The sequence below is a fragment of the Rhinopithecus bieti genome, unplaced genomic scaffold (assembly GCF_001698545.2).
Source record: "Rhinopithecus bieti isolate Rb0 unplaced genomic scaffold, ASM169854v2 scaffold_41913, whole genome shotgun sequence".
In the NCBI taxonomy this organism is placed as follows: Eukaryota; Metazoa; Chordata; class Mammalia; order Primates; family Cercopithecidae; genus Rhinopithecus; species Rhinopithecus bieti.
In genome coordinates, this window is record NW_016818964.1 from 3,269,011 (window position 1) to 3,282,237 (window position 13,227).

General features: G+C 50.6%; 1 protein-coding gene across 1 annotated transcript; it reads left to right on the top strand.

Moving 5' to 3' along the window:
- Nucleotides 1–1,080: 1,080 nt before the first annotated feature.
- SERPINA3 (serpin family A member 3) lies at nucleotides 1,081–12,828 on the top strand. The gene is made up of 5 exons (XM_017857893.1): nucleotides 1,081–1,193; nucleotides 3,135–3,785; nucleotides 7,927–8,200; nucleotides 10,997–11,147; nucleotides 12,384–12,828. Exons 1-5 carry the CDS (start codon nucleotides 1,127–1,129, stop codon nucleotides 12,585–12,587), a joined length of 1,347 nt encoding a protein of 448 aa, XP_017713382.1. The 5' UTR covers nucleotides 1,081–1,126; the 3' UTR covers nucleotides 12,588–12,828.
- Nucleotides 12,829–13,227: the final 399 nt, after the last annotated feature.

Here is a 13,227-nt window from a genome sequence, read left to right on the forward strand (position 1 = left end):
GTATTTTAAAAATTTATCTAGGTTTGTATATGGACATTCACATCACACAGACAGACACACACGCAGCCACACACACACACACACACACACACACACACACACAGACACCAAAGAAAAGTGCCTTAGAAATACATCAAAAAGTGGCCGGGTGCGGTGGCTCATGCCTGTAATCCCAGCACTTTGGGAGGCTGAGGAGGGTGGATCACGAGGTCAGGAGTTTGAGACCAGCCTGAACAACATGGTGAAACCCCATCTCTACTAAAAATACAGAAATTAGCCAGGCGTGGTGGTGTGTGCCTGTAGTCCCAGCTACTCAGGAGGCTGAGACAGAAGAATTGCTTAAACCTGGGAGGCAGAGGTTACAGTGAGCTGAGATCACACCACTGTACTCCAGCCTGAGTGACACAGCAAGACTCCATCTCAAAATAAAAATAAAAAATAAAAAGAAATAAAAAAGAAATACACCAAAATGTTAGTTGGGGTCCTCTCCAGGTAGCAAAGTGCTGGGGGATATTTTCCAAAGTCCTTCTTTATATTCTCTGAGTTTGTCCATGTTCTTTTTTCTTTTCTTTTTTTTTTTTCTTTTGAGACGGAGTCTCACTCTGTCGCCCAGGCTGGAGTGCAGTGGCGCGATCTCGGCTCACTGCAAGCTCCGCCTCCCAGGTTCCCGCCATTCTCCCGCCTCAGCCTCCCGGGTAGCTGGGACTACAGGCGCCCGCCACCGCGCCCGGCTAGTTTTTTTGTATTTTTAGTAGAGACGGGGTTTCACCGTGTTAGCCAGGAGGGTCTCGATCTCCTGACCTCGTGATCCACCCGCCTCGGCCTCCCAAAGTGCTGGGATTACAGGCTTGAGCCACCGCGCCCGGCCTTCCATGTTCTTTAATGAGTATTTAAAAAGCAGATAAAAACTAATATGACAAAGGATTTTGTGTGTGTGTGTTTGACGTTTTAAGGAAGAGATGAGAGCTATTCCCATAACCAGGTTATTTGAGTGGGTCCAACAAGCCAGTGTTACCAGAAATTATCATCTGGTCATTTCCAGTCTGAGAACAGAACACTTGGTTGTCCTGGCATTTCTCAAGCAGGGGGAGGAGTTCTCTGCAGGAATAAATAAGCCTCAGCATTCATGAAAATCCACCACTCCAGACAGACGGCTTTGGTATCCACCAGCTACATCCAGCTCCCTGAAGCAGGTAACCCAGGATGTTTTACATTCTGGGAGCGGAGGAATCTGTTTTTCCAGGAGAGTTTTAGGGGGCAGCCTGGAGCGTGTGAGGGGTGAGCCGAGGCCAGGAGGAGGTGTGCTCAGGTGTTAGGGGCCAGGGGACTGCTCTGGGCTGCCGCTGATTCCCCGTGCCTTTTTTAGAGGCATCCTGTGTGTCTGGGTTTTCACACCTGCAAAGGGCGGAGGTGCCCTAGGGCCTCTTATGATCATTTCTGCCTTGATACTTACAGATTCTGGTTCGAGTCCGCTATGCATCTGGCCCTCAGGGAAGAGGTGCTGTCCTCTTGCCTGGAGCAGGGTGCAGCTCTCAGAACATGTGGCAGATGTGATTATTGCACTGGGTCCCTCTAAACAGAGGCCACAGGCCTCACGGTGATTTCAGGGTCTCCATGGGGCTGCCTCGGGGGCTCCACTTCCCCAGAAGGACCCCTGGCCAAGTCGACAGATGGGCTGTGTCTCTGTCCAGTAACAGAAAAAACAAACTGCTGGGAAACTGCCAGCCCTCCAACTTGCCCAAACAGAAAAGACAAGCCTTTGTCCCTGAAATAATTCTGGAGAAAAATATTGTCTGACATTTATCCAGAGAAATGGTTGCATCAGCCTGAGAGTAAACAGTTGAAGCAAACAAGCTACCTCTGTCCCTGGGCTTGGCCAAAGGCATTTCCACTGGCCTCCCCTCCTTCCCCTCCTTCCCCTCTCTCTTGCCTTCTTCTTCTTCTCCTCCTCTCTCCACCTCTCTCCCCTCCCCTCCCTTCCACTCCCCTCTCTTCCCTGCTCTTCTCCCCAGCACCCAAGCTGCTGCTTTTCTCTTCTGAATTCTAGGACTGAGTGGGTGGAGGCTGAAGGTGAATAATCTTGTTTGCTGCAGTCACCGGCTTGGAACTCAGCCCTTCCAGGGTATCTTGTGTAGTAGCTCATGGCTCTTCTCTGGCTTATAGTTTCAGGCGTGGGGTAGTATGGGAGGTTGTGACTCCCGGTACATCTAGTATGAACCAGGTGCCTTCATTATTTATCTCACCTGAGCCATTTAACATGTTGTGCAGAGATGGAAGCAGGTTCAGAGAGGTTCAGTCACCTGCTTGCCACTACACAGCAATCAATGGCCAAAATAAAATGCTAGTCCAAGTCTGGGAGAATCCAAAGCCCTCTCTGCCTTCTCCCCACTAGGAGGCCCTTCCAGGCTTATGGCGCACACAGATGCCACGTGGCAACCTGGCAGGGGCAGAAAAGAACATTTGCCTTTCTCTGGTCTTGATGCCGACCATTGTCAGGGCCATCTAGGCTCCAGACATTGTACCGGGGACGTTCATTTCCCTCTCTCAGTCAATTCTCACTACAACCTAGCATCACACCGTGGAGGCCTGCGAAGGCCACACCACGTGTCATCTAGAGGCTGGGAGAGTCATTGTGGCCTCTGACTCTGTCTAGGGCTCCTTCATCCCTGGGTTGTACTTTGGTGGCAGTTGGGGGACTAGGGGAAGGGAGCCCCTGCTTTCTAATCCCCTAGGATGAGGTCTGCTCACCAAGCAGGAGAGGAGCAGGCATTCTGATTGGACTGAACCTCGGACCCCCCATCAGCTTCCAGACCGAGGTGCCAGGCAAATCTGGCTGCCCACTGGACTCCTTTACCTGTTTGCTGTATGGCCTTGGGCAAGCCCCCTCACCACTCTGTGCCCAGTTTTTCCACTGGAAAAAAAAAAATGGCAACAATTATGGCACTTACCTCAAAGGATGAAAGGAAGCACAGTGATGTGTGTCGGGGACCCCAGAGAGCACCCACCTGAGGGAAGTTCCAAAGCTAGCAAGAGGCAGCAGAACAGGGACCAGGATGCAGGCCAGACGGGGGGCAGTGGGAGGTGGTCAGGGCTCCATCTGGCCCTCTGAGACTTAAAGAGTCTTTGCTTTGCAGAGTTGAAAATGGAGAGAATGTTACCTCTCCTGGCTCTGGGGATCTTGGTGGCTGGGTTCTGCCCTGCTGTCTTCTGCCACCCTAACAGCCCACTTGACAAGGAGAATCTGACCCAGGAGGACCAAGACCGGGGAACACATGTGGACCTCGGATTAACCTCCGCCAACGTGGACTTCGCTTTCAGCCTGTACAAGCAGTTGGTTCTGAAGGCCCCTGGTAAGAATGTCATCTTCTCCCCGCTGAGCATCTCCACTGCCTTGGCCTTCCTGTCTCTGGGGGCCCATAATACCACCCTGATGGAGATTCTCAGAGGCCTCAAGTTCAACCTCACGGAGACTTCTGAGGCAGAAATTCACCAGAGCTTCCAGCACCTCCTGCGCACCCTCAACCAGTCCAGCGACGAGCTGCAGCTGAGTATGGGAAATGCCATGTTCGTCGAAGAGCAGCTCAGTCTGCTGGACAGGTTCATAGAGGATGCCAAGAGGCTGTATGGCTCCGAAGCCTTTGCCACTGACTTTCAGGACTCAGCTGTGGCTAAGAAGCTCATCAACGACTACGTGAAGAACAGAACCAGGGGGAAAATCACAGATCTGATCAAGGACCTTGACTCGCAGACAGTGATGGTCCTGGTGAATTACATTTTCTTTAAAGGTGAGTGCCTGGCTTGGGGTTCAGAAGAGGTGGATGTTTAGTTTCGAGCCTCAGGACTATTTGTGTCCTGACTCAACAACAGTGTTATTAGGCAAACTACTGTAGAGGAGAGTGCCCACGGTGTGGGGGCAGCATGGGCATCAAGGCCCCGCCCTGCCCATAGGCATCGCCGTCTCCTGTGGGGTTTTTCCAAATTATGGTTTGTCCTTCCAAGACATAACTCAGTGGAGCCCATCAGCCCTTGGTCTGAGTCAGTGTGGTGCTTTTCACTTTGATTTATACTTGTCCGGCAAACAGAAAGAAGGAGCTCTCCTTTCAAATCGCTCCAGGGCATGCAGGAGCTACAGCTCCCTCCTTGCAGGGGCGCCGCTAGACTGGGCCAGGAAGCCCCTCTCTCTGGATGCACCTGGGGCTTCCACCCTGCACATGCGGGAGGAGATGGTCCAGCCAGGGGTCTTGGTGTCTGGAGGCAGCCAGGTGGGGATAGGGCCAGCTTCACAGGGGAAGATAATCCTCAAGGAGCCTGGCCACTTCCAAGATTCTACGATTCTGCTCTGCTATCATCTTTAACTATTTTTAAAAATGTGTCATTGACACATAACAAATGAGGGCAGAAATGGCATTGTTCCCATCTGGGGAAGAGCCTCAAGGATGGGCGGTGTCCAAGACATGGCCCTTTGCCAGATTCTAACTGGTCCAGAGCCCAATCCCACTGATAGAAACTCAACCCATGCAAATCTCAACCTGCACGCTCCGAAGGGGCAGAGTGCAAGCAGGTAGCTTCTGTCTCCTGGAACCCGCAGTCCAGATGGGGACAAAAAAAAAAAAAAGAGATAGGGACCCAAAGAGTGATCACTGAGCCAGAGGGTGGAAAGGTGCTTAGGAGACATGAGCTGCTTGGAGGCAGAGTCCTGCTCGGGGGCTGTTGGTTGATTCCTGGGCAAGCCGCTTTATCTCCCGGGCCTGGGTTTTCATCTGTAAATGAATGCGTGGATCCAGATCTCCCTCTAAGACTACTCCATGCCTCACATGACATTTGTTCTTTGAGTTTCCTGTGTTCTCCCCTCCTACCACCCAGCCCTGTGCTAGGACTCTCCCCTCCAGGACACAGTAGCCAGCCCAGCTTTCCCTCCCCACCTGCCTCTACCAATGGGAAACAGGCAGGTGGTAAACAGGTGGGCAGTGGAGCTGGCCCCATGTCTCCAACCTTCCCTGGAAGCTCCCACTCCCCTCATTGTTCAGTGCTCTGGTCCTCCTGGAGTGGAGACCTGCAGGGCCCCTCCCCTTCCTCTGTTGACCTCTAGTCACTCTCCAGGTGCCAGTTTGGCTCCCTGTCTCAGCCTGGTTTACATACAGTGTATGTGATGAGGCTTGGTCACTGCTGGAGCCGCCCTGTAGAAGGTGGAGGGGGCTGAGCATGCATGAGCTTCAGGCTGAGACAGTCCCAGCTCAGAACCCTGGAGCACTTGTTCCCTCCCTTTCTGCTCTTCCTCTTCCACTGCACCCGCTGGACCCGCGAGCATGCGAGGATTGACTCACCCAATGATGCTAGAACTATGTATTCAGCTGAAAGTAAGAGAGAGGGGGCATCCAACCAGGGGCAGAAGATGGGAATTCAAGAAAGGAAGGTTTCCACTAGAAAACTGTTTTCTTCTTTTCTCTTAAATCCAGATAGAAAAAGAAGGGAAGGCCATTACAGAAGAGATAAGTCGAGTCAAGCAGAGATCGGATACTAAAGACACTAGTCTAACCAGACATTCGGGCCCTCAGTTGAATAGTTGAGGATGTCAGAAGATGTTAAGGAGGCAGAATCAGAAAACTTGGTGACTGGCAGACAGAAATGGGGGGAGATGGGGCCAGATGTGAGAAGATTTAAAGGCTTGTAGAGCCTGGATGGTGATTTCATCCAGCAAACCTATCCCTCTCCCCATACTGGCATACAAGGCAGCAGTCGGGGTCCCCACAGCACCCGTCTTCCTGGCAGGGACCCATGCTGGAGATCTGGCCAGCTGAAAGGCCCCAGAGGAACTCGGTGCCCTGGGTAATATGAGAAGGTGCTCCATGGTACTGCCCTCACATGGCGGCCACAGAAGCACCTGAATGGCTGCTGCAGTTCATGACGGGGACACCTGTTCAACTGAAATATCTCCTACCCTGAGATGGGTCCTTGCTCCGAGGGGTCTTTACAATTAGATTTGTCCCCAGTCATTCCATGTTGGGAGGTTGCAGGGACCAGAGAAGCTGAGATGGTCTTTGGGGAGGGGGAAGGAAAGATGGACTGTTATTTTGGTCCTAAAAGTCCAAAGGTGGGGAAGTGTCAAGAAGGAAGATGAGGGCACAAGAGAATGTAAGGCCACCAAGAAGCTGGCTCTCATTACAATTACGGAAAGGAAAACCAAAATAAAGAAAGAAAGGGAAGAAGCTCCCATTTATTGAGCACCTACTCTCACCAGCCATACACATGCAATATCTTATTTAATCCTTGCAGCAGCTCTGAAAGGTGGATGGTGGTGTTGCCATTTGTTAGGTAGGAGACATGAAGTCCAGAAAAGCAAATAATTAAACATTCAAAATTGGCCTGGGCCCATTTGAAAATTCCTTTTTCTGCCTCATTTTAGCCCTTAATGTAAAGCCATTTGTGACTTTATCAGCTTTTACTAAGCACCTCCCAAAACCAAGAATGGAGGTGACAGATTGTGGAGCCCACAACCTAGAGAAAGAATTGACAATTTTTTTCTGTAAAGGACCTAGTAGTAAGTATTGGGCTGTGTGGTCCACATGAGGTCCCTTTTGCAGATTCTTCTTTTCATCTTCCTCCTCTGCTTCTTCTTCATCTTCTCTTTCCTCTTCATTTTTTTCACAACCTTTGAAAAATATAAGCACCATTCTTAGCTTTAGGTACACACAGAAATAAGCCGAGGCTGTATTGGCTTACAGGCTATAGTTTCCTGACCCCTGTTCTAAAGGAGGAAAATAATTGTACCCAACTAAATTCATGCAAATCATGGGCCTATGTCGTAATTCCCAAAGAACGAGTTTCATGGAATTTTCAACATTTTAAATATTTTACTCCATTCTTCCCTTGCTTGCATAGTTTCTGATGAGAAGTCTGCTGTCGTTTTCATCCTTATTCCTTTTTACATAAGGTGGAGTTTTCCTCCCTCTGCCCCTACCTCTACCTCTTTCAAGATTTTCTCTTTCTCTTTACTGTGGTAAATAGGCCTTTAGTGAGAGGAATTATGTCAGTCTAGCTAGGAGTCAGACTGCATTTCATGTTCGTGATAGCTAGAGGTGCCAGAGGCAGTTTCATGGAATTTTACCTTTGCAACACTGAAAACCTAGGCAGCCTCAGAGTCAGAATACCCACAATTGAATTCTCGGCCAGACAGACACCAAATCCAGGGCAAGTCTTAGCTGGATATTCATGGTCTGTAGAGGTGGACATGAGCTACATATGAGCTGAGGACCATAGCCAGCTCATGGCTTTTGTGATGTCCAAAACCCCCACCCCCTAAGATGTCACAAGTGTCCCTAGGCTTTTATTCCCATGGTCTCTCCTGGCTCTGAGTTCTATCTTCCACTAAGATTCTCCCTGTTCCTCCCCTCATTCACACTGATCGGCATCTCTTCTGTCTGCCCTCATCAACTCACATACAGAACCCAGTCTCTTTCCTCCTATTTCCGCCCAAAGCCCTCCCACAAACCACTGTTATATGTTCACATCCCTGTAATGCCAGTGAGTAACAATTGCTAACGAAACATTTTTCCTTTTAAGGAACCAAAACTGTCCCATTTCTCCTCAAGCACCAGCCTCCCAAGTGTTGTCATGCCTCTTTCCCTCACTTTCCCTAAACCTTCTCTCTCTCTCTCTCTCTCTCTTGCACTTCTTATTCCCAGATTCCTATTGATTTCTCATTTAGCACAAGAAACTAGGTCTTTCTTTCATGGCTCTTTTCCCAATCCAAGCCTACTGGGCTCTCCCTCACCCCCAATAACTTTTACTATTGCCAAACTACTTCTCTAAACCAAAGCAGGGTCACTTCTGTGAGGGACTCTGGGCACTTCCACTGCTAGGGAAGCAGAGTCAAGGCAGGGTGACCCTTGCACTCATACATCTCTCAACTGCTTGCTCCACCTTCAGCCAAATGGAAGATGCCCTTTGACCCCCATGATACTCATGAGTCAAGGTTCTACTGGAGCAAGAGAAGGTGGGTAAAGGTGCCCATGATGAGTTTGCAGCATGTGACTACACCTTACTTCCGGGACGAGGAGCTGTCCTGCACCGTAGTGGAGCTGAAGTACACAGGCAATGCTAGCGCACTCTTCATCCTCCCTGATCAAGACAAGATGGAGGAAGTGGAAGCCATGCTGCTCCCAGAGACCCTGAAGCGGTGGAAAGACTCACTGGAGTTCAGGTGATTCTTCCTGGCCCCCAAAGACCCCACATCTCACCAAGTCAAGGTCTCACCAATGTCCAGGGACAAGGGCATAGTGGTGGGAGAACTCGTACAGGGGCAGGTGGAATTTACACTTACTTTGCCCTGTGCTGCCTGGGTGGCTTTGGGCTTGATTTTTTTTTCTTCTTCTTCTTTAAGATGATGACATCAGACAGGACAAGGGGCTGAGGCTTCCTCTGACTCCAGTATGTTCTAAGTCATGAGAAATCTTTTGCACAGTCCCAAACACTCATGCATGGTCTCTCCTGGTCTCAGTCTCTTGAAGGGAGAGAGAAACAGAAGGAATTGTGATCAGTTGAGGGCTGTGGTGAGATGGACACTGAGAATCAGCTCTGCACTGGTGAACCACTATATTTATTCATTTGCTCAGCATTTGCTGCATGATTAACTGAGCACCTACTATGTGTCAGACACTAATTTGCACCCTGAGAGTAAATCAGTAAATAAAACACAAGATTCCCTGCCCTCTTGGAACTTACTTTGTGATAGGAGAGGAGAGAGGCAATAAATAAATATAACAAATAAGTTACGTGATATGTTAGAAGGCGAGAAATTGAGTAGGGGGATAGAAACTGAGTAGAGGAGGATGAAAGGATCAGGAAAACTGGAACTTGTGTTAGCTTGTGATTTTAAATAGAGTGGCCATTAGGTGATGTCTGAGCATCCATGTAACAGAGGGGAGGGGTGGAGTTGTGTTGGTATATCAAGGAAAAGCATTCCTGGCAGAGGGAACAGTCAGTGCAAAGCCTCTGAGGTGGAAGTGAACTTGATACGTTCAAGGAAGAGCGAGGCCAGAGTGGCTGGAGCAAAGCGAGTGAGAAGAGAGTTGAGAGAGGTCAGGAATCCCCAAAGGGGTGGAGCAGCTTATGTAGGGCCACGTAGACCCCTAGAAAACCTTGTCCTTCCTCCTCTCTGTGAAATGGAGAGCCATCAGGAGGTTTGGAGGAGTGCGACGATCCGAGTGTTGTTTTAAAATACTAATCCTGGCTGCTAAGAGGAGAATAACTATAGAACAGGTGTGGAGTCGTTGACACCTGCAGGAACCAGGCACAGACACGAGGTGGGAACCCACTGTGGCTGGGACCCAGGAGGGAGCCATGCATGTGAGAAGTGGTTACATTCCAGATAAATCTGAGGGTAGAAGAACAGGCTGGGCACATGGAATTGAGCTGACCGATTTCATGGGGACACAGTGAGGTGGCGCAGTAGTTCCGGGCCTAGACCCTGCAGTGGGCCCAGGGAGTGCATGTGGGCAACTGTGCGGGGTAGGGAGGGAGGAGCACCAGCCTTGGGTTCAGACCGTGGTGGCTGGTGTGACCTGGAGCAGGTCATTGCTCTTCTCTGGAGCTCAGCTATCTCCTGAATAGAGAGAAGTGTCCTTTCCCCACCACCCCTGTTTTCACTAGGTGATTATGAGAATCCAGTGAGGTGTTGTATGTGGAAGCCGTAATAAACCACCAAGCGCGAGGAAGCTGCTTCAACACAAACTGAGGCTGCAGCCCCTGCCCCAACCACTGTCCAGAGGGCTGGAAACCTCTCGGGATTGCCTGACCCTTAGCCCCTCCTCACTCTAGACCCCAGGAGACCCCAGAACACGGGAGTCCTACCCAACCCATCCATTTACTTCCAGACTCCTTCCTCCTTTAGCACCAAATAGCCACCAGGGAGCAGGGCTCAGCAAATAGTTCTGAATGGCAAGAATTCTCCAAACACTTTAGATTTACCAAATGCTTAGATTTACAAAATGCTGTGGTCCACACACTCCTGGCCCACAGAGAATGCTCAATAGATATTGGCTGCATGAAGGATGGAACGAAGGGACAAACATATGAATGAATGAATAAAAATAGAAATAGGACACCTTCCTCCTTCATGGGACTCAGAGTCTAATGGAAGACAAAGCCTCCTGTATGATTGTAAGACCAGGCAGACAGTGACAGGCGTCTTAAGAGGGCTATAAGCTAAGGGAGGGGGAGCTCACAGATGGGAGGTGTGACTTGGGCCTCTAACAGCTTGCTGCCTGCTCTATGCCAGTCCACACCTGGCTTGAGGGACAGTGCCCACCGGCAAGGCAAGATGGGAACCTCCAGTTGATTGTTTCAGGATCCCCAAAGCTCTTCCAATACAATCAGACTCCTCAGAGGCCCCGAGGCCCTTTTTGACCTGCCTCTGGCTCCTGGCCCACCTCATCCCTCACTACCCCGCTCCCTGAGACAGTGAGGTCACCCACCACCCTGTGGAGCAACTCCTCCTGCTCCCACCTCCTTCCAGGTTCTTCCACCTGCCTCCTGCCCACCTCTTCACCTAGCTAGCTCCCTTCCCACCTTTGGGACTCAGCCTCAATGCCACCTCCTACAGGAAGGCTTCCTGGTGCTCCCGTGAAGCAAACTGCCATGCAGCCAGTGCAGCTGACCTGGTCCAGGCTCTCAACACAATCAGGAGTCCCTGCTGGTGTGAAGGTGCTTCGACCACATTGCAAACTGCAGGGAAAGGGCAGCACCAGGCTCGAGCAGGGCCACAACTCCACACTTGGTGCGCTGCCTGGAGCCTTTCACACTTGCAGATCTGAATGAATAATTAGTGAACAAGAAGAGTAAAGACAGGAGTTAAGAAATTGAGGAACAGATTATTTATTTCTAGTCAGAAGGGGGTGACTGTAGAGGAAACCAGGGAAGACCATGCTGCAAGATGGGAGGCAGGTAGGCACTGATCAGCAGAGAGGTTCAGATACTTTTTTTTTTTCTCATTTTCTAGACATATAGGTGAGCTCTACCTGCCAAAGTTTTCCATCTCGGGGGACTATAACCTGGAAGACATACTTCTCCAGCTGGGCATTGAGGAAGTCTTCACCAGCAAGGCTGACTTGTCAGGGATCACAGGGGCCAGGAACCTAGCAGTCTCTCAGGTGAGTCTTTAGACTTGGGTCAATTCATCCTTTGAATCCGAACTTGAATGGTGAAGGCCAAATGGACTTTTGGGTATTCTTGAACTTGGGTTAATGCAAGTGCATTTCTCATTATACACTCACCCTGCTTGGGACACCCCCAAGCCAAGAAGAGCTAAGTGATAGCCCAGCTCCTGTTGCTGTGTTAGGGGCTGGTTCTCTACAACAAAATGTCACCCAGGCTTGGAATCAGAAAGCCATGGACACCATTCCACACTACACCATTTACTACCCATGGAGGCAAACAATTGAAGTCCTCCACCCCCAGCTTTTCATGTGTAAAATGGTAGTGATAGTTCTTGGCCAGTATCCAGTGCCTGGATACTTACTGTGGAAGCCACAAAAAACCACCAAGGGCGAGGGAGCTGCTTCAACACTCACCTGAGGTTGCAGCCCCTGCCCCAACCACTGTCCAGAGGGCCAGACGCCTCTTGGGATTGTCTGGGCAGATAATGCCAATAGGTAATAACAATGACTGTCTAGCAATTGTGATGAAAATAAGCTCAGAGTATGAGAGAAGATGACTTGGGACACTCAGTCTGTGTTACTCAAAGCAGAGGTGCCAAGGCAGGGTGGCCGTGCAGCCCTTTGCTCTTGTCTGCCCTCTGTGCTCACACAGCACTGGGTTGAGGGCTGTACTCCACCTTTCAAACAGCAAAGTAACAGAACAGTGTGTGTAGAGGAGCAGACCCATATGATTCAGGAATTCAAGGCCATGAAAAGTACTTAAAAACCCCAAAGATGTTTAAGCTAGAGCAGGAGAGATGCTGAAAGCCATGCTGACCTGGCCGAGGAGGTTTCTGCAGCAGCTTCTTGTGGTCAAGAGCTGCCAGGATGTTGCTTGGAAGAAAAATACTTTACATTGCTCTTGCTCTTCCTCCCAACAGTAGTGGCTGTTTTGGGGGCAACAGACTCTCAACTCGGACAGAAAGGGATGCATATGAGTTGCTCCATCCTTTACCTCGATGGCTCTGGGCAAATCACACACAGCATCTGGGTCTCCATTTGCATATCTAGGCATCAGTACTGTGCGAAACTAGTTGGCAGGGGAGTTGAGAGGGGCAAACATTCAACAGTGCAAAGACAGGCCAGTGCTAGGTGCTCAATGCACATTAGTCCCCTTAGCGGCACACAGGCAGGTTGCTGACTTCCTGCCCATCTGTGTCTCCCGTGAGTAATGTTCTGCTCTCCCCACAGGTGGTCCACAAGGCTGTGCTTGATGTGTCTGAGGAGGGCACAGAAGCATCTGCTGCCACAGGAGTCAAAATCACCCTCCTTTCTGCATTGGTGGACCCAACAATCACTGTGCGTTTCAACAGGCCCTTCCTGATGATCATCGTCCCTATGGACACCCAGAACATCTTCTTCATGAGCAAAGTCACCAATCCCAAGCAAGCCTAGAGCTTGCCATCAAGCAGTGGGGCTCTCAGTAAGGAGCTTGGAATGGAAGCTGGATGCTTGGGTCTCTGGGTACAGCCTGACCCCTGTGCACCGAGTGGCCAGGGTATGTCTGGCCCTGTCTGCTCATCCTTGGAAGGTGACAGCAACTGCCTGTGTAGCTCCCACATGCATAGGGGCCCATGGACTCTTCACTCTGGAGGGTCCTGGGTCTCCTGAGAGCAATAAACAGTTTCCTTGGACACGTTGCTTGTGCCTTTCCATGCTGACTGCCAGACTCTGTACCTCTGAGGCTACTTGTGCCCCAAAGCCAAGCCCCCTGACCTCCCATGCAGGCTCAGCTCCACCCCAGAATCTGGGCTCCTTCTGCCTTCAGCTGCAGCAGCCTGCCCAGGACCACCTAAGCTTGTGACTGAGCTCACCCAGACCTCAGACCCAGGGCTGGGAGGGGAACCTACTGCTCTAAGGCTAATTCCTGCCTCCCGGGCTTCTGGGTGCCCACTTTCAGTTTCCCTCTTTCCACCCCCAGGGCCTAGGCTCCACCTGGCTGTTTCAAGAGCTCCTAGCCCTGACCACATCTAGCACAGCCCCCGGACCCCTCGCTCCTGCATCTGGGCAGGGCTTTATCATGGGACGTCCTTCT